The 24,033-nt window shown below is 29.2% G+C and overlaps 3 protein-coding genes across 6 annotated transcripts in view; 2 read left to right on the forward strand and 1 right to left on the reverse strand.

Moving 5' to 3' along the window:
* Positions 1-1,933: 1,933 nt before the first annotated feature.
* Positions 1,934-17,476, reverse strand: LOC117174459 (dihydrolipoyllysine-residue acetyltransferase component of pyruvate dehydrogenase complex, mitochondrial). Of its 2 annotated transcripts, XM_033363603.1 has the most exons (7): positions 17,174-17,474; positions 15,273-15,430; positions 12,272-12,663; positions 8,392-8,774; positions 5,640-5,939; positions 2,664-2,792; positions 1,934-2,582 (listed from the first exon to the last, which is right to left on the reverse strand). In XM_033363603.1, coding segments are annotated over exons 1-7 (1,491 nt in total). In that variant the 5' UTR covers positions 17,302-17,474; the 3' UTR covers positions 1,934-2,581. The 2 variants fall into 2 exon arrangements, with proteins under 2 accessions (XP_033219494.1, XP_033219495.1); XM_033363604.1 differs by lacking the exon at positions 1,934-2,582 and having other exon boundaries at positions 2,663-2,792; positions 17,174-17,476.
* A 350-nt stretch (positions 17,477-17,826) lies between these two features.
* Positions 17,827-20,056, forward strand: LOC117174461 (phosphatidylinositol 4-phosphate 5-kinase 4-like). Of its 2 annotated transcripts, none has more exons than XM_033363605.1 (5): positions 17,827-18,009; positions 18,142-18,226; positions 18,346-18,535; positions 18,603-18,806; positions 19,744-20,056. In XM_033363605.1, exons 1-4 carry the CDS (start codon positions 17,838-17,840, stop codon positions 18,759-18,761), a joined length of 606 nt encoding a protein of 201 aa, XP_033219496.1. In that variant the 5' UTR covers positions 17,827-17,837; the 3' UTR covers positions 18,762-18,806; positions 19,744-20,056. The 2 variants fall into 2 exon arrangements, with proteins under 2 accessions (XP_033219496.1, XP_033219497.1); XM_033363606.1 differs by having other exon boundaries at positions 18,346-18,469.
* Positions 20,057-20,337: 281 nt separating this feature from the next.
* Positions 20,338-24,033, forward strand: part of LOC117174458 (brain tumor protein-like) — an 18,746-nt gene continuing 15,050 nt past the window's right edge. For both annotated transcript variants that reach the window (XM_033363601.1, XM_033363602.1), the window contains exons 1-4: positions 20,338-21,233; positions 22,708-23,246; positions 23,322-23,653; positions 23,727-23,931. In XM_033363601.1, the coding sequence (XP_033219492.1) occupies positions 21,095-21,233; positions 22,708-23,246; positions 23,322-23,653; positions 23,727-23,931 (1,215 nt within the window). In that variant the 5' untranslated portion in view covers positions 20,338-21,094. The remainder of the gene's footprint in view (positions 21,234-22,707; positions 23,247-23,321; positions 23,654-23,726; positions 23,932-24,033) is intronic.

Here is a 24,033-nt window from a genome sequence, read left to right on the forward strand (position 1 = left end):
TTGAATAAATTAATTAAATAATTATAAATTTAAGCCGAAATTAAATACTAAAATTTTAGTTTTATTCAAAAATAAACTTTTATAAAAATAATTTTTAAATGCAATTTAAATGTTATAATATTTTAACTATTATTAATTATAATCTATAATCATTTTAATGATTATAATTAGTAATAAATAGTAATAAAAAGTGAAATTTTTAATTAAAGAAAATATTAATTATTGAATATTTAGCAATATTTGAATTTTTATTTAAGACAAGTAAATTAAAACCAAATATTTAAAAGTAAAGAATCTTTAACTGAATTGTTTGAAATAAAATGCTTGGAATCGTTAAAATTAAGAAAAGCCTTTTAAACTTTGAACGTTACAATTTTAATTGTTGTATTTGAAAAATGCTTAATTCGTGAGTGAAATCTTAAAATTTTGATGCATAATTTACAAATGAACATTTATAGAAAAAATTTTAGTAATTTTACGAGATATTTAGGAGTTTTAAAAAGATAAAACATTAGCATGCAAACTTTATAAAGTATTCTTAAAATATTCTAGAATCTTTTTTGAAAATTTTGTTTAAATCTTTGAAAAAATTTTTAAATATTCCCTTAACATAATGTTTCAAAATGAAAAGTTATTTTTAATTTTCCTAGGAATCTTCAGAAAATGTTTTTATTCTTTTGAAGCCTTTCAGAATTCTTGAAAAGAATCTAATTTTTTTGTTTAAAATCTGCGAAAATCTACATTTTGTTTTATATTAGGCTATCATTTCAAGTTTTACATTAAGTTCTAATTTTTTCAAAACTTCTATATATCTCTTAAAATTACTCAAACTTCGTCTACACATAATAAATGTTCAATTTTTATTTATACTGCCAAATTGTGAAGAAATGTTCTAAAATTTGCAGGATTTTCTGAAAATTGTAGAAAAAAATCAATTAATTTTGACAAATATTTAGAAGTTCTGAAAAAATTTCCAAAATAATTTTTAATTTAAAATAAATTTAAAACAACTTTTAGATTTTTCAAGATTTTGAAATAAAATGTTGAACCTTTCCAAGGATGGTTAAAATAATTTTAAAGAATTGAATTTATAATTTAAGAAGTGTTCGGTTAAAATTTTTTTCAATTTTTCAATATTTAATGTTTCTAGCTTAAAATTCCTTAAAATTATATAATTTTGAAAATTTTACAGTTCATTGATTGATTTTTTAATTTAGAGCATTGAAAATGATAACGTGGATTTATATTTTTTTATATTGAAAAATGTTAGTACCTTTAATTTTTTACGCGTAAATTACTGAGACTGTGAATACAACATTTTTTAATTCAAAACTTTTAAATTTCAATTTTAAAAGTTCAAAATTTAAAAGTTCCACTTTGAGTGCTTTCATTTGTAACTCAGTTTTTATTACCTCAAGTGGATTTTTTTAAGCTTTAGTGCTCCATTTTTTAATTTCATTGACCGTGAAAATTTTTTGCGAATCGGGAAAAACTCGGGAATTAGGTTTTCTATATATTTTTTTTTATTAAAAGAGATTATTTGCAGATTTAATATAAACAAATTTTATTTAATACACAAAACTACTTCAAATAATTAAAAGCCGAACAAGTTTTCAATATAATTGCGAGATCTTCGAGAGGATAATATATATTTAATTTTTTCATTTAAAATTTATCTTAATTTTTAATGCTTTAGCTTATAATGGTCTAAAAATGAAACGTTCTAATTAAAATAAAAATCTGATGAAACCTCTAAAATAATAAAAATACCAAAGAACATCTGGAAGTAGAGATTTAGTATAAGAAATTTGAAAAAATGGGTAATTCTAATTGGGTAAAAAAATATCAACAATATATTAATTAAAATATAAATATTGATAAATCCTTAAAACTGAAACGTAAGGGCCAACAAATTACGAAGAAATTCACCAAGTTATTTTTCTACAATTATATAACATTTAATTTATTAAATAGGTACACTTGTACATAATTACCCTCTATATACAGTATACTTCCATGGTTTCGTCAGAATATTTTTCCTATACTGTATATTTGAATTTTACCGCACAAGCAAGAATCAAAACGCAGTGGACATCTGACTCGGTTTACTCGAATTCGTTGATTGCTTTCGAAATCTATTATATCTTCTACCTCGCACTGCGATTGGACTCTTCCTCAAACGAGTAAAAACACATAACAATTTGGATTTAACATGTATTATATACATTAATTCGCCAAGCTGATTAATTTACAGTGACGATGGCACTGGATTCCGATGATCATGGAAAGAATTTAATTTAAATTCATGAAATTGATATAAATACAACAATAACCGTCACTGATTGATGAAGTCCTTATTTTGTGTCAAACAAGTCACATTACTGTACAAAATTCGCGTGGTTTTTTTTATTCGTTCTACATAGGCGTTGATCAGGCGCCTAATGATTTGTGAATTACTTAATATTAGCGAAGACGGTACATAAATGACTAGCATTTTATCGATGCCGATTTACATTTTACCCTGTCTCGCATGTGTTTCACCTTCATCTAAATTTATCTCGCACTTTTGGTTTGGATGAATTCTAAAAAGGAAATATATTTTTATTAGCAAAGATGACATTCGAAAGAATATATTTTAAAGTAGGATAACAAATAATACATACTAAAGAAGCATAGTCGCTGGGTTTTCCATATAATTTTTGAAAGCAGATAGCCATTGGGCTCCTACGGCACCATCTACTGTACGATGATCACAACTGGCAGTGACTGACATGAAATGGCCAACAGTATACCTGTAAATTTATTAGTTTAGTTTCTCCTGAAAAATATTAGTTCTGCGAATTCATTTTTTCATGAACAAGTTGTCTACTAAAATCCGGGGAACAAATTTCCTGAGGATTCCGGGGTTTTTTTCAGGTATATAAAGTTTTTTCATGTGCTGAAAATTCTGAAAGTTCAAATGAACGAACATTTTTATTAATTGTTCTATAAACTAAAAACAGTGCAAAAATAGTGATTCAATAAATTAAAAGCAATGCAATTATGAGAGAAACTTGTAATGTATGTTTTTATTTATAGCGGCAACAATATTTCTAGAAGAAATAAATTTGGGAAAATATGTTTCGCTCAGTTGGACGATCAGAATTTCCGGTATGTTTTTCCAGGATTAATTTTTCATAGTACGAAGCCAATAAAATATTTCGCATTTTTTAAACAATTGACTCGGAATATGCATACAGTTTCGCGAGTTTATTATAAATATTTTTTTCAGTTTCTAGGGATTCAATTAATATATTTAATTTAGAAAGCTTTGAAGAATTATATTACAAGATATTCTTAAACAATTAGCACCATTGATTAATTAAATGATTAAATAATAGTACAAACATATGTGGTTCATTCTGAATCAATCCATTTTTATTATTAAATTTTCCAAATAGAAAAAAAAAGAAACCAAACAAATTGTATACATTTCTAAATTAGCTAATATTCCAAACATTCCGTTTGCAAAATTTTTAATAAAAAGATCTGTCAAGAAATTGAGGTAAAAATTATTTAGCCTCAATCAAAAGAACTCCTAAAAATTATAACGAATTATAAGTTTAGTGTCTCTAATTAATTTTTTTTTTATTTGAGCCGTTTTAATCAAATAAATAAATTCTTGGTCATTTCCCGGATTTTTCCCGTTTCGCAAACATTTTTCACGTTAAATGAAATAAAAAAATTCAAACTCTAAAGCTAAAAATTGTTCCACTTGAAGTAATAAAAACTAAGTATCAAATGATTTAAAGCAGTTTCATGTTAAAATCTTAAAACATCTACATGTTGTTATACATTTCTTCAAATTTTTAATTATTTTTTAAATTTTGTTTAGAACTTCTAAACATGTTTTAAAATTATTCGAATTCTTCCTGATTTTTTTTCATTCTGCAAAATAAAAAATATTTCCTCAAAATCTGCCAGATTCATTTTTGACCATTTTGAAAGTCTTTTAAAAACTATTTAAATATAGTCTTAAATTGATTTTTCAAAATTCTACAATTTAAAAAAATTGTATATTGAAAGTTAATATATTAGTCAATATTTTTGAAACAATTATATTTTTTAAAAAGACCATAACAATATCGAAAAATACGTGGTGCAGTATTCAAAAATTTATCTTTGTTTTATGTTTGCAGGTATTATGTGATTTTTAACTAGAATAAGATTCTATTATTCACATGTTTTAGTATTTCTACAAATAATCCCTGATGAGGTCTAAATTGGTCTTGAAACATGTCGGTTCCTTACATTTATAAAAAAGGCGGTGAAAGAATAAGGCAAAAATGAGGTTGATTTTTCCCTTTTCTCCCGTTTTTTTATTTATTATTTATTTGTCTCTAATGAGCCGAAAAGTGAAGTAGTTTATTTGTGAATCTTTTTCATGCTCATTTAGCATATAATTATTCATAAGAAAGTAGATTTCATTTCGATTTTCAATAAATAAAAAAACACTAAAAATATAATGAATAATTTCTGTAACTGTTCCCTAAAGTCCATGAAATTGAATAATAATTCAAACAAATTTTTATATTATCTTCTTATAATTAAAATTCAGTGCATATTTAAGTAAAATTAATTCTTAAATTTTCAACCGAAAAGATGTAGTATTTAACAAGATTAATTTTTAAACAAAATATCAGTTTTCTATAAAAAACGACTTTTTTTCAACAAAATAAATAAATTTTCAGCTAAAAAGACAAGTTTTCAATCACTTAATTGAAATTTGATCTAAGGAACATCAATTTTGAAATTTAAATAAAATAGTTAAATTTCAATTTAACAAAATTAATTCTCGACTAAAATGATAAATATTTAACTGAAATAGTTGAATTTTCAACTAAGAAGATTAATTTCTAGAAAAAAGACGAATTTTCTACAAAATACTTAAATTTTGATCTAAAACAAATATATTTGTCAACAAAAAATTAAATAGTTAAATTTGCAGTTAAAATAATAGTTTCCAGCAAAAATTATGTTTTTTTTAAAAGTCACATTTTCAAAGAAACCCGATGAATAAAAAAATGAATATTCAACTAAAAAGACGAATTTCTAAATAAAATGATAGAATATTCAATTGGAGTAAATAACGTTTTCAGTTAAAAAAAATAGTTTTCAACCAGAAAAAAGACGAACCAATTTTCAACCAAAAAATTAATTTTCAAACAAGAAGACTAATTTCTACTAAAAAGTAGAATATTCAATTAAAAAAGATAATTTTTTCAACGAAAAATGTAATAAATTTTCAACAAAATAGTTACATTTTTAAACAAAATAGTAAATTTTGAAACAAAGAGATGATTTTTTTACTAAAATGATAGAATATTATACTGGAATAGTTAAATTTTCAGTTAAAAACATTAATTAAAAAAGAAAAATTTTAACAGATAAAGACAATAATGTAAAGCTACTTTTATAAATGAAGAATCATTTTTATTCAATTTTATGTTCCAATTTAAATAAAAATTAAGCATGCTCTCGACAAAATTTCCTGACATTTCCAGGTTTTTCCAGGTATCTACAAATTACCTACCATTTTCAGATTTTTCCAGTTTTTCAAGGTAGGGTAGACAACCTGACGAAGAAATATTTGGACTTACCCCTTCTCGTTATTGGCAGGTATTAACCTCGGTTCGCTCGCACCCACCGCGAGGATGATGGATTGTGGAGGATTTATAATAGCAGAGAAGTTTTGAATTCCAAACATTCCGAGATTCGAGATGGTAATCGTGCCTCCTTGGAACTCCTGAGGCTGAAGTTTCCCTGTTCTCGCTTTTGCTGCGAGGGCTTTCACGTCTTTACTAATTTGTGCAAGACCTTTTGTGTCTGCGCCGAAGACTATTGGGGTGATAAGACCATTTTCTGTACTCACAGCCACACTCACGTCTACGTTATCGTATCTGGGCAAGAATAAATTAAATATTTAATTTATATATGGTTAAGTTTAGCTTGTGAATAGACTGATAATCAGGGAGTCTAGCTATTCTTTAGCAGAAAATTCAATATCTTTTCCAGATTAAGAAATCAAGTTTTCCTAGGACGCCTTTTTAACACAAAAAATAATGAAATAACCGTTTGCAATAAATCTAAAAAAATGAGCAATTGCATTTTTTATGGTCCAACCCTTTTTAATAGAAACAAAACCATAAATAAACAAATTCATATGTTTTTGCGAACATAAGTCAACGTCAATAAATTATAAGTAATACAAGTTACATCAAATATGTTATAATAAATTTCGGACATAAGTTTCGATTAAATTAAATTTAGCAGAAAACAAAAAGCTATTTTGGACGTGGCACAATATGGGTTTATTAACATTTACTTTTCTTAGAGTGCTCCATGGCCAATAAACTTTTAAATTAAAGTATTTGTAAGTTAGATTTTAAAAGTTGCTATCAATAATTATCTGTACTGTTGTACTTTAAGGAATAATTGAGCAACAGAAACTATTAAGAAATTATTGACTTTTTTGGGATGATCACGCAAACTTAAATAAAAAATTCCAGGCTTTTTCCCAGCATTCTCGGTCAAAAATTACATTTTCCCTAGTTGAATTTTAAGCGTTAATAGCAATACATAATAAAACAATACTAATCACTTTCAATAATCTGAATTATTGTAAAAGTGATTTCAGACTTTACAACCCCAACTGTTCTGAAAACAGAGAAAATAGGGTGATTTTTAAAGAAAATAGTGAAATAATAGGGAAATAAATTCTTTTAAAACGCATTAATGTAGGCACTAATGGTACCATATTCCCAAGATTTCAAGTTGAAATATATTGCATTCTTAACAGGAGTTGGGTTTTCCTAGCTGAAACGTTGAATGTTTTCGAAAACATTTGACTTTTAATCCCGATAAGAACAATTTTCAATAAAAAAGGTAATTTTTAAACAAGAACAATGCACTTTTAACAAATAATTGAATTTTCAACCAAAAAAATTCATTTTCAGTCAAACAGTGAAATTAAGAATCAAATAATTCAACTTTCAAGCAAAACAGACCATTTTTTAACCAAAAAGATCACTATTTTGAAACACAGTTGAATTTTTCACCAAAAAAAAGGTTACTTTTCTACCAAAACATGAATTTGTAATAAAAAAATGGATTTTCTAAAAAAATAAGACAAATGCTTAACTAAACAGTTTAATTTTTGACAGAAAAAGATTACTTTTTACCAAGATAATTGAATTTCCAACAAAATAATACAATTTTCAACCAAATAGTAGAATTTTTAACGAAGCGATTAATTCTGATTTAAAAATATAATAGTAGACTTTTCAAATGAAAAGAATTAACTATCAACCAAGAAAGATGAATTTTCACCAAAAAAAGATGACCTTTTAACAAGACGGTGAAATTTACAAAAAAACAATTAATTTTTTTAACCAAATAGTAGAATTTGCAACCAAAGGAAGTGAATTATAAACGAAAAATATATAATTATACACTTTTCAATTGCAAATAATTGACATTAAAGAGTCTTCAAAATAGGAGGAAAAGAGGAATTATTTGAAAAAGGGGGAAAGAGGGGAATCGCAGAAACGTGTGAAGTCTTTGATTTAATAAACCGCAGTGAAAATTCTGAAAAATTCTGTCGATCGTCGTTTATTAAATATTCGCGTTTTTCTGTCGATTTTCGATACCAAATGATACTTCAATCTGTGTTATATTTAGTGTCATTACACTGTTCTGTCCCCGAAGTGAGGAAAGCAGAGGAAAGTGGGCAATTTTCATATTTGAAGACATGCCAATTATTAGTAATTAACTATATAACTTTAGGTTACCTCTGTAATTACTATATTAAATAGCTGAAAACTAAGTTTTTGTCCTCAAATATAAAAGAAACTTTATTATTTGAACGAAAAATTAATTTAAAAATCTTAAATATAAAACGATCATCGATATTTTAATGGAGATGTTTGGCAATACTGCGAACAGTTTCAAACACATTTACTTCGAAAAGCGAGACGATAATTAGGGCAGAAGTAAAAACAAATCTGAAAAATTCTCAGTGTTGAAAAAAGAATTTCCGCCTATTTCCCAGTGCTCAAACCCCCTGGTTTTGAAATATTAAAAACACTACTTTTATGGTTATTTTAAAATTCGATAAAATTTTTCAAATATCTGAATTTAAAAAAAATATGCTAACAGTAAGATTTCTTCTTCTAAACGAGATGTTTCTTTTATATGGGGGTAAAAAATTTAAAAATACTCTTCGTATACCAATAAAATACGTGTTTTAAAAATAAAGAATGAAAAAATAGTCAAAGTTAAAGGAGAATTCCAAATTTTCAAAGTTTTCAATGCTGTTAGATACCATGTAAGACAGGTGTTGATTATACTCACTGCCTGATAACGTTTCCGAGCCAGGCACTGTTTCCTTCTGGGACTTTTACGCAGGCCATCGCCATACCTTTGATGATGATGTCGTTGACGCTAAGCTTTACCTTCTCCTTCTCCAAGATTTTATTAAATTGTTCCCGAAGTGCCAAGGCCACGTCCATCCTGATATCCATCGTCAGATAGTAGTGCGGTATAGTCTGTTTGCTTTCCAAAAGACGCTTTGCTATTACTCCTCTAATACTGGATACGGGAATATCTACACCTCCTGCCACCGGTGTGCCGATTCCTGCGGATGATGCACCCGCTCCGGCACTGACTCCTGCGGAAGATGCACCCACGAGATCTTGCGATCTTATGGATCCAAAGAGTCCCGATCCTTTGAGGCCCTGTTTAAATAAAACAGTAAATTATGTCCTTTCTTTCAGGTATTAATACAACCTTACACTCATGATATCAATTATTTTAGTGCCAAAAAAAGATTTATTTCTAGATTTTTCTAAAACACTTTTAGTTTATCGAAAATTCCGTAACTCTTTTAGGATTCCTTTGACTTTTCCTGACTCTCTAGAATTCCCTGTCCTATATACGTTTTAACCGCAGTGTTGCGGGACTTAAATGAACCAGCCTTACAAGAAAATAACATTAATAATAATAATAATAATAATAATAACAGAGCCTCGGTGGCTCAGTTGGTTAGACACTCGGACTTCACCTCAGAGGTCCGGGGTTCGACCCCTGAGCCGGTACCTCTAGAAATTTTTCAATGTACCTTTACCGAGGTTCTGGTGGTTCGGAACCCACCTTAAGCTGTAGGTCCCCCCATCGTGTACTTGACTGCAACTCAGTCCGTCAATGATGGGGTAAAAACCAGGATTTGTTCAATATGTCTGGGCAGACTGCTCTCATCAGATCACTTGATAGCATTATAAAAATGCGTCCGTGACTGATGATATATACCGGGACAGCCCCGTGCAAAAATGATCAAATAAAAAAAAAATCCAACTCTAATCAAAAATGCCTTCGACATGTTGGACAGTATAAGCCTGTGACAACATTTCGGCAGATATCAGAGCGCAAAAAGAGCACATAAAAGGGAAAGTAGTGTAATTTTATCATTAAAAAGGGGGAAATAGTGAAAAGATTAGATATTTATTTTTACATGTCGAAAAGAACAATCAATATTTTAATAAGAAATTTTAAATTTTAAAATAATTTTCGAATTGTTGTTTAATTACTTCTTCCATTAAAGAATTTATTTTAAAATTTTTGTTATACTTGGGATGTTTTAAAACCATTCGCCAGTGGCACACAAAAGTACGGGAAAAAATAAAATTAGTTGAATAGACCATTTTTATATGTTTGGTAGAGCGAAGCAAAAATGCTAAAATTATTCGAATCGTTTGAGCTGAATGACAAAAATTTATGGTTTGACATCCAAAACAATTAGAAATCCAAAATTTAAAGTTGGTTAATATCTACCGTTCTTGTTCTTAAATGTACAATTCAACATTCTAAATTAAGACAAAATTTCTGCCTTGTTTAGAATTTTCTGAAAATATACAAAAACATGTTTTTGGATTGATTCTTTTTCGTGGTGTTCATAACGTTTTATAAACGCAACAAACATGAAATTCCAAAAAACGTAAATCACGACGAAAGTTTTCTTCGAAAAAAAGCAAAATGTTTCTTTGGATCCAGCTGAAAATTGTTATTAAGCAAAAAATTTATTTGCCATTTCATACTTTTTTATTGCTGTATACTAGTGAACGCTGTAAACTAACAAATTCGTCATAATTTTTCAATCAAAAGGAAACATTTTGAATTTTAAATCGGTAAATTTTACTGATTTAAATTTTTTCACTTTTATCGAATGACAACTCACAAGTTTTTTCCCCCCTCAGCTCAAACGATTTGATTTATTTGAGCATTTTCACTCCACCCTTTTATTCAGTGCTCTTAAATTAAAATTGAAAATTGCTCAAATTAGAACATTTAACAATGAAGTTGATGAATTTCGAATATTCCATTTTTTTATTAGGTATTTAACTTCACATATTTCAACTAAAAAGTGTCCACCATCTAATACTTCTTTAAAAAGAAGTATATATTTTGTAACTGTCACCATTTTATATTGGATAACAACTTCTGTCTCCAGTTTTCATATTTTGAAAATGCCTTAAAATGTTTCAGTTTCAAGTGTTTTTAATGGTCACTGAAAATGTGTGAATTATTTATTCATCAATAATTTATTGAAGTGCTATAATTGCTTTAATTATTATTCAACCATGGGTACACTGACTAAAGGGGAAGTTTTTTGAGAATAGAGGAAAAGGGGAATTTCAAGAAAAAAGAGGAAACTCAAGAATAATAAAACTCCAAATATTTTTGATAAAAAGGTAATTTGTTTGGGTTGAAGCGTCTATTACATTTATGTCGCGAAATTTATGTCGTTTGGACAAACATTCTACTGCTCAGTTGAAAATTAGATTATTTTGTTATTAAAAAATCCTCTATTTTATTAAAAAGTAATCTATTTGGTTAAAAGTGTGACTACTTTGTTAAAAATTTATTTTTTGGTTTGAGATTTATCTCTAGTTGTAAATTTAACTATTTTGCTGAAAATACGTTTTTTTTTAATTGAAAATCAGTTTTTATTTAACTGCAAATTTAACTATTCCATTTTTGCTTGAAAATGTATGTTTTTTAGTTAAAAATGTATGTATTTTGTTGAAAATACGTCTTTTCTGATAGTAAATGAATCCTCTTGGTAATGAAAAATCATCTCTTACGTTGACAAATCAAGTATTTGGTTGAATTATTACTTTTTTTAATGAAAAATAATTGTATTTGGCGAAGATTCTTAATTTTAGTAGAAAATTCCATTTTTTGTTTGTTTAAAATTGAACTATTATGATTAAAATTTGCATTTTTTGGTAGAAAACTAATCTGCTTCATTGAAAATTATTGTGGTTTTAGTTTAAAAAGCAACAATTTAATTGAAACTTAGTCTATTTTTGTTGAGAATTCAATTATTTTCCTGTAAATTCGTAGAAAATTACACTAATTTTTGGATAATTCTTTTTTCTTTTGGTTAAAAATTAAACTTCAATTTTTAGTTGAAAAATTATTCTTTGTACGTAGAAAATTCGACTGTTGGTAAACAATTACTTTATTTGTTGTAAATTAGTTTTTTTTTGGTATAAAATGAATCTTGTTTGTTGAAGATTTATATTTTTGGTAGAGAATTCAGCTATTTTGTTCAAAATTGGTATTTTTTCTAAAGAAAATAAGTTTTTGAAACTGAAAATTTAAATTTGTTGTTGAAAATTTGTCTTTTGGTAGAATATTAATCTTCCTAATTGAAAATTAATCTTTTGCGTCAAAGTTATGTTTTTCGGTCGAATATTCACCTTTCCTGGCAGCAAATTCATCTTCTATGTTTGAAAACGTACTAATATTTAAAAATTAAAATTTGACCATTCGGTTGCAAATGGATCTTCGTAGGTTGAAAATGTAACTGTTTTGTTAAAATCATCATTATTTTAGATTGGAAATGCATATTTTATGATAGAAAAATAAATACTTGAACAGTTATTACTAGTTGAATTTTTAATCAAGAGAGATTAATCTTTCTTGATCGAAAATTCACCTGTCTTTGAAAAAATTCGTCATTTTGGCTTACATATTTGACTATTTGATTAAAAGTTCAACTGCTAAATTGTTTAAAGAGCATTTTGGTCGTGACGTCTGATATTTTAATATTTTAAATTATTCTTCATTTATTGCCGAAACTTCTAGTTCATCACACGGCTACGCCCAAAATTCGTAACACAGTTTATGGATAGCCTCTGAGTATTTTTGATATGTGAAAAGAAAGGCTTACTTCTAAGCTGAGACCTTTCTCAGCCGCTAGTTTTTTGGCAAGGGGGCTAGCAAAAATTCTGCTTCCAGTACTCGCAGATGGTGCAGAAGGTGGAGCTGCAGGAGTGGACGGCCGAGGTGCTGCTGGGGCAGCAGCTGTAGTTGTAGGTGGAGGAGATGGAGCACGTGGAGGGGCAGCAGCAACGCTCGTTCCATCATCCTTAAAGTCTTTAAAAGCAGCAACACTCGACTTGTCGGCGACGATAATACATACAAGTTTGCCGATCATGACATTTTTCTCTCCCGCCGGGATTAGGATTTTTGCCAGATATCCCTCTTCGGGAGTCTCGAAACCCATCGTCGCTTTATCCGTCTCAATTTCAGCGAGCAGGTCTCCTTCATTCAACTTGTCACCTGTAGTGATTGTAATCAAAATTATTATGAGATATTGGGTAAAAATTTAGCATTGCCTCATACCAGGTGGACGCAAAAATGTATTTTTAAAGTTCCTTGACTTTTCCCTGACCTATTTAAACCGAAAAAAAAGCAAAGAGTCACTAATGTCTAAACCAAAAACGGACTAATGTGCATTAATAATCTGAATCATGGTTTTTTTAAATCTAAAAGAATTAAAAAGAATTTGATGAAATTAATAAGAATTCGATGTAAACTTGAACTAATTGAGAATAAATTCATAGGACTTAAAAACAATTCAAGTTACATTCAAAAGAATTCAAATGAACTTAAAAAACAATTTTTAATCCAATAAATGCCATAGGCTTCAGTATAATTGCAGTGAATTTTAAGAAAGTTAAGAGAAATGAGAAGAATTCGATAAATTCATAAAAATTCCGGATGAATTAAAAAACAATCAAGTGAATTAGAAACAATTTGAGATCATAAAAAATTGACTTCATTAAGTTTGAAATCAGTTTAGAAAAGTTTAAGGGAATTCAAAAGAATTTGACGAAATGGCTAAAATATCAAGGTGAGTTTAAAAGACTTCAAGATGAATTAAACGACTAAAAAAATTCCATCAAAGTGAGTAGAATTAAAAAAATTTTAAGCGAATTAAAATATTCAAGAGAATTCTAAGTAAGTTAAAAGAATTAAAATTAAAGCAAAAAGAATTCAGGGGGAATTCCAAATGCAGGACGTGTAAAGAAATTTTGCTTTCAATTTCCCGGATATCCCAGATCAAAACTAACAAATTTCTATTTAAATGTACGACCAGAGATTTCCCGGATCTTCTAGGGTGCACATAATTCCCGGATGTTCCAGGCTACCCCGGAAAATTCTTCTAATTCTATTCAAATCTTTGAAACCTTACGAAATCAGTCAGTGCTTGTGAATAAATTCGTTGAAATCCATTAAAAGTTCATAAAATCAAGTAAAATTCTATGAAATTGGACATTTCCTGGACTCCTGAAAAAATTTTCAATATACCTTGGTTTTTTAAAACCCCCTAAAATCATTGAAATCCTCGAAAATCTTATAAAATATCCTGGAATCTTTTGAAATATCTTAAAAACGCATAGGTCCCGTAAAATTGTTCGACATCTTCCGAAATTCGAAGGAACTTTTTACAACCGCATGAAAAATTTTTTAAACACCTTATAATCTGTAAAATCCTTGTAAATCCCTTGAGAATGTTTAAATATCTTACAAAGGCATCGTAATCTAATAAAATATCATACAATATTTTAAGTCCTTTACTATTATATTATGTATTTATATAAATTTTAACCGAGAAAAGATTCTAGTTTTAAATCGGAAATAGCTGAAATGATCCAAAAAGACGAATTTTCAACAAAATACATGAGTACTCGACAAAGAAAGATTTTTCAGTCAGAAGTCAGAAGCAGTATCCAAAATGTATATTTTTCAACCAAGATGATTAATTGTCTACGATGTAAGACGAATTCTTAATGAAGTATATTAATTTTTTAACCAGTAGTGGTACTTTCAAGCTGAAAGGACGACTTTTTTACAAAACATTGGAATTTATTTAATAATAAATTTAATTACATTTTATACCAAATTGTTGAATTTTTAACCAAAAAAAAATAATTTTCTATAAATAACAAACATTTTCAACCAAATAGTTGTATTTTTAAATTAAAAATATCAATTTTAAACAAAACTGAAATAGACAAATATAGATTTAAAAACATTAATGTTCAATAAAAAAAAACACTAATTTTCTACCGAATTCTGAAAATTTCATTACGAAATTACGAAATTTCTATACAAAACATTTTAATTTTCAACTCGAAAATATAGAATTTCAACAAAAAGTAATTATCAGCCAAATAGTTAAATTTTGAGTTAAAAAAATCCATTTTTATTCCGAAAAGGGAATTTTTAACAATTTAGTTCAATTTTCAACCAAGGGGATAATTTTTCTGATAGAATTATGAATCTGCAACCAAAGTGCTGATTTTTTTTCAAAATTAAAAAAAGAAGCATTTTTAACAAAAAATAAAATAGTTTATATTTGGATAAAAAATACTTTCTTTATTTTCAACCAAATAGTTAAATTTGCAGGCAAGAAGTCGTATTTTCAATCCAAGAGGAAAATTTTAACCTAAAATTTTGAATCTTTAACAAAAAAGATGATTTTTTAAAAAAATATTCCAGCTTAAGCCAAGGAATAGAAGATGATTAATTTTCTATAAAAAATACGAATTTTCAACCAAATTGTTTTTTTAGTCTAAAAAAAGATTAATTTTTAACCAAAAATAAAATAGTTAAATTTTCATTGAAAAACAATCATGTTAAATTTATAAAAGCGAATTTTTTACAAGAGTTTATTTTTCAACATGAAAAAATAAATTTAAAAATATTGAATTTCCTACCACATTATTCAATTTTTGAGGCAAAAAGACGAATTTTCTACACAAAAGTTGTATTTTCAATCCAAGAATATAAAATTTGAATAAAAAAAGTTAATTTCCCTTGCCTTGCGGGCACCCTGCTTATAAGAAAATTTATTTCTTTTTATTTAATAAAAGAATATTTACCCTCTTTCTTTTGCCAGCTGACGATGGTTCCGGTTTCCATGGTAGGTGATAATGCTGGAAGTACTACTTTTATGTGGTCTGGATAATCGGCATAATATCTGACTTGGTGTTGATTCCATGACATCAATAATGGTCGCGAGGCGTTGCGTACTTGAAGCCTGAAAAATATGCAATTTTACGTTTCGAATCTATTTAATGAATAGTAGCTGCCAAGAGTTACATAAAATATAACACGAAATAAAGTAATGAAATCGATACCTTTTCCCTTTAAACATAAATAAGGAAGTAAAGGAATTTATTCACTACTTTAGATAAAATCAATATTTCAAAATAATGATAAAAGACCACGTAGAGAAAAAAAGGAACTATCGTCAATTTTAATTAATAAGAGACCCTTGATAAATTTTTCATTCTTTTATTAAGGTGCGGGGCATAAAATAATTCAAAAAGTTTAATTAAATAATAAATATATTAACACTTTTTAATATTAAATTAAAATAGGCAGAGGGACACGATTTTTTAGGCTTTATTCCATTTTGTAGAAATTTAATATTTTTTGGTTAAATAATAATCTATTTTAGTGGAAGTTGACCTTTTTTTGCTGAAAAATTTAACAATATGGTAGAACCCACAAAAATGTAGTATTCAATACAAAAATTTGGTAGACAATTGAACTATTTGGTCCAAAGTTGAACTACTTTTTTATAAATTCAATTTTTTAGTTGTAAGTTCATCATTTTGGTTAAAAATTAATTTGTTTGGTCGAAATGCGTTTATTTTGTTGAACATTTTTTTTGTACAATTAAAAGTTAACTACTCTGTTTTTTGTTCATTGTTTCTTTTTTAGCTGAAAATTCAACAGTTTGTTTCAAAAGCAATCTGTCTTAGTTGCTCATTCAAATATTCATGTAAATATTACGCAACATTTTTCCTTCCCTCTTGAGATCTCCCCTCTTTATTTTTATTTCAAATCATAAACTTAAATATGAAACTGTCTAATTCGGAAGGTTTTTAAATTATAATTCTTGAATTTATGTTCGTTTCAATGTTTCTAATTTCAAATTTATTCAATTTTAAACAATTTTGTACAAAATAGGGTTTGAAATTTACATATTTTATTCTTCTTGTTTTGTTTCAATTTGCAAATTTATAAATTTCAAATGATTAAAACTAAGACCTAAGATTTATAGAGATTAAAATTAGCATTTTCGTACTATTTTAACTTTTTTTTTATTGAAACCTGTTTCATTTTAAACGTAACTTATAATTTTTTTACACTTTGAAAAATTGAATAATTATAATCAATAAATTATTTTGTAAAGAGAATATTCATTGCATGTTGATTATTATTACTACAATCAACGAGTACATTTATAAATAAAAGAAGTATCACTCAGTTAAATAATACATTGATACTTTCAAATTAAAATTAATATATTAAAAAATTTTGTATATTAATTTGAAAAGTAAATCAATTATTCACATTCAAAAAATGTTATATCCCTTAAAACATGATTTAAAATGCCAAAATAAATTTAAAAAATTCTTTCTTTTCTATAAAAACGACAAACAATTTTGACGATTTTTACTATCAATTTGTTATCAAATTATATTGATTTCGTTAATCATGAAGTCAATCAAATTCGTACCTCACAAAAAATCCAGGACTAAATTACAAAAATGCAAGCGGAAACTACAAAGCTTGAATCAACTTTAATTCTAATTTTTATTGGGAACCTGGCGGGTCACGTGAAATTAACTGATAGCAATAAAATCCTATAAAAAACGGAGGCAGGAATCCTAACCTAAAATACTTCCTGGAAGCGGGCAAAGGCAGTCTCGGGGCAATTTGGAGAGGGTAAAGTATGGTGGGATAATTTAATTCATCAGACGTCAAATACCTCTGAAGACATTTTCTGTGAAGACATTGTGTTGATATGCATCTCAGAGAGTTTAGTCGAACGGCATTTTGGAGTGTCACGCGTGCCAAGTCAGAGCGTAACATTTTCGTTGTCGTTGTGCGTAACATGGTTTCGTTTCGAAATTTTCCTGGTTCGGCCGTAGATTTTTTTCACTTGAGGGACGATGCCGCGAACCCCTACACGACGACCTTCCTCGAGAGCGGAAAAATTTCGGTACCGTAACAAAATTCAAGGGCCAGTGACGTAAAGTCTTAATGAGCAGACGGCACAGCAGACACTATATGACTACACCACATTAGAGGTCGTTTCCAAGGTCACATGGTTGTAAATTAAAGTCATCTCTACACAACAGCGACGTACCATATATTTAAAAAATGCATATTATATTATTTTATACATTATAATGTTTCTCTGGTTGCCTAAAATTTTCTAGAAGAAAAATTCCAACAGTTTGTAACAGATGAAAGTATTTGAAATAAGCGCGCATTCTAAGATTTGAAAATGGCAGATTGGGACATTGGGATTGGTCAAATTTCTAATCACGTGTTTTAATTGTATACCGGGGAAATTTAAATACCATGACAACCAAACTTGCTTTTTGGGTGATATCACCCGATATATATTTATTTGTTTAAAGGGAAAAATGTCTAAGAAATCAAATCGTTCAAATCCATCTAAAGCATCAACGAAATTGCAGGGATTCGTACCGGAGAATAGTGAAGTAAAAAATGGAAATGCAAAATTTGGGTTCCGGAATGGTGATATTTACGAGGGTGAATTTGGAATTGAAAATGGCAAAAATATTTTTAAACAAGGTTGTTGGTATTCACTTGAAAAAAAAAACATATTTAATAAAAATTTGACCACGACATGGAAGCATTTCAAGGATTTACTTTATAATTTATATTTAATTTATACTTAATTTAAATAAATTGTAAATTTCGTAGGACATGGAGTTTACGTAACGGATAATTTTGACGTTTACACAGCCCAGTGGGATCGAGACTATATTTCTACTGACCTTCATATACAGTGAATCACTTTTCATACATCTGTATTATTTATAATATAAATAAGAGTAAACTAAAAACCATTAAACCACATTTTTTAGTATTTCATTTATTACCATTATTTACACAAAAATTTTAAAGGTATAATAATGGAATGCAGTACAAAGGTGGGATAAACGTGAATGGAGAAATGAATGGCCTTGGAACCTATATTTTCCCAGATTCATCATCAGTGGAAGGAACATGGAATAAAAATAAGCCAATAGTAAATACAAATTTTGTAGAACCATTGGGGTATAAATGGAAGGGCCTTAATTCAGATATTGAAAAGGTGTATTTTGTATTCTTAATTGAATTTCTTTTAAATTTTATTATACTAAGTTATTCATTATTTGTAGGAAATATTATTTATACCAGGAAATCATTTTTGGAAAGAGTTATATGGAGCTGAGAACAAAAATGAGGATGAAATTATTTTAAATGAAGATGTTTCGATTCAACGAATCAACTCAAAAATAAGTTTTAAGAGTAAAAAACGATTAACTTCTAAAAAATAACTATAAATGATTTTAATAAGATCTCGATTTTTCTCACATTTATAGGTAAATTATTATTCATTTGATAAATAAAAATTTAATTAGATTTAAAACCCTAAATAATAAACAAATAAAATAACCTGCAAAGCTAAAAAACTAAGATACTTAATTGCAATTGTTATTATTAATTAAGTCTGTACTAGGCCAATTTCTTTTTAATAAAAAAGTAGTCTGGTTATTATATATGTAATTCACAAACCGAATGAAAGTAAAAATACTCAGTTGAAATTAAGAACTTCAAACGCTTATTTTAGAAAATAAGATGATAGAATTCAAAAAAATGTAGACACTAGAAAGTAGACAAACAAATAGAGTCCTATTCATTTGAATCTCCATCTTCCTATCCATGTCTATTCGTTTCCACTATTACCAAAGATATAATATCTTTGCTATTAACCACGCTAACATTTTTCAATATCTACCTCAATTTAATTACCCTGTCTTTTTGAATCCCAGTAATTCCATCAAAATGTATCCTACACTTATCATCGTCTATCTTTTTCAATCCATCAGACATAATCCAAAATCTCTTCTCTCGTTTTCAATCCCTATCTGTCTGTCAACGTGAAACCTTTTCTATCTCTTCTAAAATATGAATCAGTCCTATCCTTTTAAATTCCAGTCTTTCTATCCAAATCTATTCTCCACTTATCCTTGCCTATTTTTATCTGTACGCCAGGCAATCCAAAATCTAGTCTATATTTTTCAATCCCTATCTTCCAGAGTGCATTTTTTTCTTTCGCTTATGAAATATAAATTACCCCGCGATCATCTTAAATTACATTTTTTTCACACTGCATGGTATATCCTCAGAATATCCATTTAAATCCCAGGGCTAACCCAGAGATATCCCATGGGATATACTACATGACGAAATTAGGATATCTAGGGATATTCCCAGTATATCCCATGATGTAAATTGTAGAATCGAATTTTTTTTTAGGATATCTTAAATTATCTGTATATGGAAAGGTGGAAATTTCAGAAGAATCTATTAAATGTGAGAAATCGACCACCTTGAAATAAACGAAAAATCATGGGAGAATATGAACAATTGTGAATTAACGATCATTTCTGGTGGGCCATTTTAACCAATGGAAACCTTCGTTGACGCCTAGAGGACCTACGTACGGTAAAAACTTCTTGAAAGAGTTCGTGATGTTATCTGCATTGTTACGTCAGATTTTCCTTGCCTTTTGAATACAAAAGTTCCTTTTCTCAAGTTCGCCACTGGCCTAGGAAGCCATATTATAATCTTTTTTTGAAGTAACATTTTTTACAAATAAAATAAGAACATTAAAGTGTAATCTTTCATTTATTATAATTTATATCAATTTTTTAACGTTATATCTTTTTAAGATGACTAATTTAATTTCTTTAATTTCAAAACAATAAAAAGACTCGCGCGAATATTCTCCCAAATGACGTCACAGTAAAACTACACTTGCGCTACAAGCGGTTTAAATTCGTAGTAATCAGGATCACCTTGCCATTTTTCGATCTATAATATTCCCTTCTAGTGCTTGTGCACCGTGGTCCGTGTTCCACGAAAAAGTAGTTTAAAAATTAAAAGGGTGTAAAAGACTAAAAAGCTAATTTAACAATGTACTTACAACGCGAAGAACGAGTCGCGTAAAAATAAACTTGTTTCTAGCACAAGCACAGGTTAGGATGCGTTTTTGCAATCAAAGTTTCTATCAACGATAAAAAATCCGAGCAGGCCACAAAAAAAGTCGATTGCGAAGTAAAGTACCCCCCATTCCCCGAATTCATTTCCAACCAACATGGCGGAAGTGGAACATACCTACATAGATGCAAACGATAAAAAGTGCAATCAAACTCGCTGCTAGGGAGTGTAACATGTGAAATTCTCTTAGACAATGTCAATTTGGAGTGTGTTAATGACGCAAATTTATTTTTTTCGAGGAAGTAATCTTGTCTCCGGGGAATCGATCGCGTTGCCGGAAGCACCGGAATCGAACCATCAACCATTCTCGTGGTCTCGTTTGCCCTCTTTTATCTCTCGTTTGAGCGACGGCGAAGTGTTTTGTCTTTTTTCTCGCCGATGTTATTGCGACACGCGTCCGCGCTTTTGGAATTTGTAACTTTTTTCCGGTTGTGCTTCTGAACGAAAAAGCGAAGCGAAAAGAATCATTGTGCAGTGTTGAGAAGCCCTGTGCGAAATAGTTAAATAGTTCTATATATACATACATATATATTTAGGGATAGAATATACGCGTTCCTGACGTCAATACAGGTTACTGGGAACGAGTTTTGAGGATTTTTATCGCGTTATGGCATCGTCTACGGTGGCTGTTCCTTCGGGAACATCATCGGTTTCCCCACAAGGATTCAGCCAAGGTTCTGATAGTGTCGATGGCGGAGATATTTTCACCGACAGAGGCATCGGTTCCGTCGGCGGTTACACCAGTGGTAAGTTTTTTTTCATCATTCCCCGAAATTATTATAGTTTTATGTTGCATATAAACTTTTATATCGTATATTTAGGGCTTACTATCAGGACTTTTTTTTATTTCCTTTATTTCTTCGATAATTTTTCTTTTTTAATCAATACTCTTTTTAAATAGCTCTCTTTTAATTTGAAAGTATATGTTAAGGTTTAAATTTTTTTGGTAAAAATTTAGAAAATGGCGTTTTTGAGATAAAATATGTAGAGTATTGATTAATTGATTGAAAACCCCGGGGATTAGATGGTTTTGGAAATGTGTCGCTTTTCTTCTGTTTTAGAAAAGACAGACTTGCAGGTAAACAAAAAGAGGTCCACTTTATATGTTTCTTTTGTTTTATTCTTTCTGCGAACCAAACAATAATTGTGCTTTTTTTTTAATTCAAATGCCCCAGTTCTGGTGTCCTAGTTTGAGAAAATTGTCATTTAAATCGTAATGGAATATTGATTTTTTTTGTATAATAGTTCAAAGAAAAATGTACTATCGTGAAACGTTTAAATGGACACGACATAGTGCATTGGATTTTTTTTTCTTTTCGCTAAAATATAGGGAGTAGAATATAAAACACCATAAATGAATCTCGTTTACGTTAATTTTAAAATGCATAAAGTTTTGTTTTGGAATGTACTTGAAGTCCTGAACGTTCAGATAAATGAAATATATTTTGCCAATTTTATTTTATCTAGAAATATTTTTTTCCGCTACAAATAAAAATGCGTATTATAATATTCTTTTATAATTTTATTAATTACAATATAATGAATCATGGCTGTTGAACTGTTTCTACCTTAAAAGCTATGAACAATGAAATTTTACAGAATTAACAAAAACGTTTACTATGATAGGCTTCAAAAAATACAATTCTGATAAAACTATAGAAATATGTCTCCTTGAAGAGATGTGCACAAAAGGTGTCTCAAGTCCTCACATACTTTGCGTAAAAAGTTCATTTTTAGATTCACCGAATTTCCGTATCCCTAGACGCAGCCATATTTGAAATAGTTCAAATTCAACATTCATAAATATCTTAATGTAACATTTAACCAATTTTGAAGGAAGGGGTCTCGAAATTCGGGATGAGTAATCCATCCCCTCTTGCAACAACTTGTTTGGTTTTATTCTTAGCTTTGATTATTCTGTATCCGTTTGCAAAGTCACTGTTTTTTTATTTTCCTTTCGTGATCATAGTTGAGTTAATATTTATGTTATCTAGAGTCTATTCGAATGCAAGTAGCTGTAGATCGAATTTCAAGCAAATAAAAATGTACATCTTGTTTTTTTTAATTTAGTTTTTTTTAACTTGTACTTTATCTTATGTCACTCGAGAAAACAATTATAGAAGTACGCCAACTAAAAAATGCAGAAAATATTTAAATTGAGCGATGCATCTTATATTCTTTATTTTCAGGTACTGATATATTTATATATTCAATTTTCAGGAAAACCTTCGGGAGCTTTGGAAGAATTCTCTTGTGAATCTGGGCAGCTTGAAGATCAAAAATGTCCAATGTGTTCAAACAAAGTTTGCTCGCCTCGAGTACTTTCATGTCTTCATGTCTTTTGCGAAGTGTGTCTCGACAAAGTTCTAATAGACGAGGCAGGAGACTCGAGAGTGGGATCAGTTCTGAAATGTCCTCTTTGTCATCAAGAGACATCCGTAGATTCTAAAGGCGCAGCTTCCCTGCCCAGCGACTATGTGCTCACCAATATCCTCGATATGACCGCGATCGAGAACATGTCCGTGCTTTGTACCTCGTGCAAGGCCTTGGAAAATGCCGTGGCGCGCTGCTCAGATTGCGCCAATTTCTTGTGTCCAAATTGCAATACAGCACATCAATTTATGCGATGCTTCGAAAGCCACAAGGTTGTCTCCTTCGAAGATTTAAAAAAATCCAACAAATTGATCCCGATTCACAAGCCCATTTTCTGCGAAACCCATCCTGCTGAGAACATGAAGTTTTACTGCATTTCGTGCCAGGTATGTCCAGTTTTTTTTATATTGAAATGCTCTGTATTAATATGTATCATATTAATTGTTTAAATTGTGTTTCAGGAGCCAATATGTAACGAGTGTTTATTGGTGGAGCACAAATCGCCAGATCACCAGTACGAGCGAATCGTGGATGCAGAGCCTCGTCAGAAAGAGGAGATAGTGAATTTGATGAACGAGAGCAAAGCCCGAATAGCAGATTGCGATCAGACAACGACACAACTAGGAAATGCTCTCAGCGAGCTGCAAGCTCAACGTGATCAGGCGAAGGACCTGATCATGGAAAGCTTTCAGAGCTACAAAGCAGTTCTAGAAAAGCTCCGGGACAATGCTTTAGAAGATCTTGAGACGCTTCATTCCGAAAGGGAACTTGAAATAATGGATACCTTCCATAAGTATGTGTTCAATTTATTGCACAAGTTTATATGTACTTGAATTTTTTTAAATAACAATGTTTTCGTTTTTCAGCGTGGAGAAGACGGTGGAAAAAATAGAGAATGCTTGCCGTTTCACCTCGAGACTTTTGGAACATGGAGACGCTGTTGAGATTTTATCCCTTCGACGGATTGTAGGCAATCAGTTGTCAAGTTTGATAAAGAACACGCCGAAGCCAAATGTTTCGTTTTACATCCAATTCCAGACGGATTATGATCATTTTGAAAACACTGCCAAAGTACGTATTAGATGAGTTCTGAAATAAACTACGTTACGATTGAAGGTTGGGGAGGGGGTCTCACAAATCCATAGGTTCGTTAAAGTTAAGGGGGGGGGGGGG

The sequence above is a fragment of the Belonocnema kinseyi genome, chromosome 6, assembly GCF_010883055.1.
Source record: "Belonocnema kinseyi isolate 2016_QV_RU_SX_M_011 chromosome 6, B_treatae_v1, whole genome shotgun sequence".
NCBI lineage: Eukaryota > Metazoa > Arthropoda > Insecta > Hymenoptera > Cynipidae > Belonocnema > Belonocnema kinseyi.

What these genes read in the sequence shown, in the direction of transcription:
- LOC117174459 (XM_033363603.1), bottom strand. Translation starts at nt 17,301, where the DNA reads ATGTTACGCACAACGACAACGAAAATGTTACGCTCTGACTTGGCACGC. An exon ending in AGAAAGGTCTCAGCTTAGAA is followed by an intron (nt 8,775 to 12,271) that starts GTAAGCCTTTCT and finishes TTATTTAAACAG; the next exon opens with GGCCTCAAAGGATCGGGACT. An exon ending in CTCGGAAACGTTATCAGGCA is followed by an intron (nt 5,940 to 8,391) that starts GTGAGTATAATC and finishes ATTCTTGCCCAG; the next exon opens with ATACGATAACGTAGACGTGA.
- LOC117174461 (XM_033363605.1), top strand. Translation starts at nt 17,838, where the DNA reads ATGTCTAAGAAATCAAATCGTTCAAATCCATCTAAAGCATCAACGAAA. An exon ending in TCTACTGACCTTCATATACA is followed by an intron (nt 18,227 to 18,345) that starts GTGAATCACTTT and finishes AAAATTTTAAAG; the next exon opens with GTATAATAATGGAATGCAGT. An exon ending in TTAATTCAGATATTGAAAAG is followed by an intron (nt 18,536 to 18,602) that starts GTGTATTTTGTA and finishes CATTATTTGTAG; the next exon opens with GAAATATTATTTATACCAGG.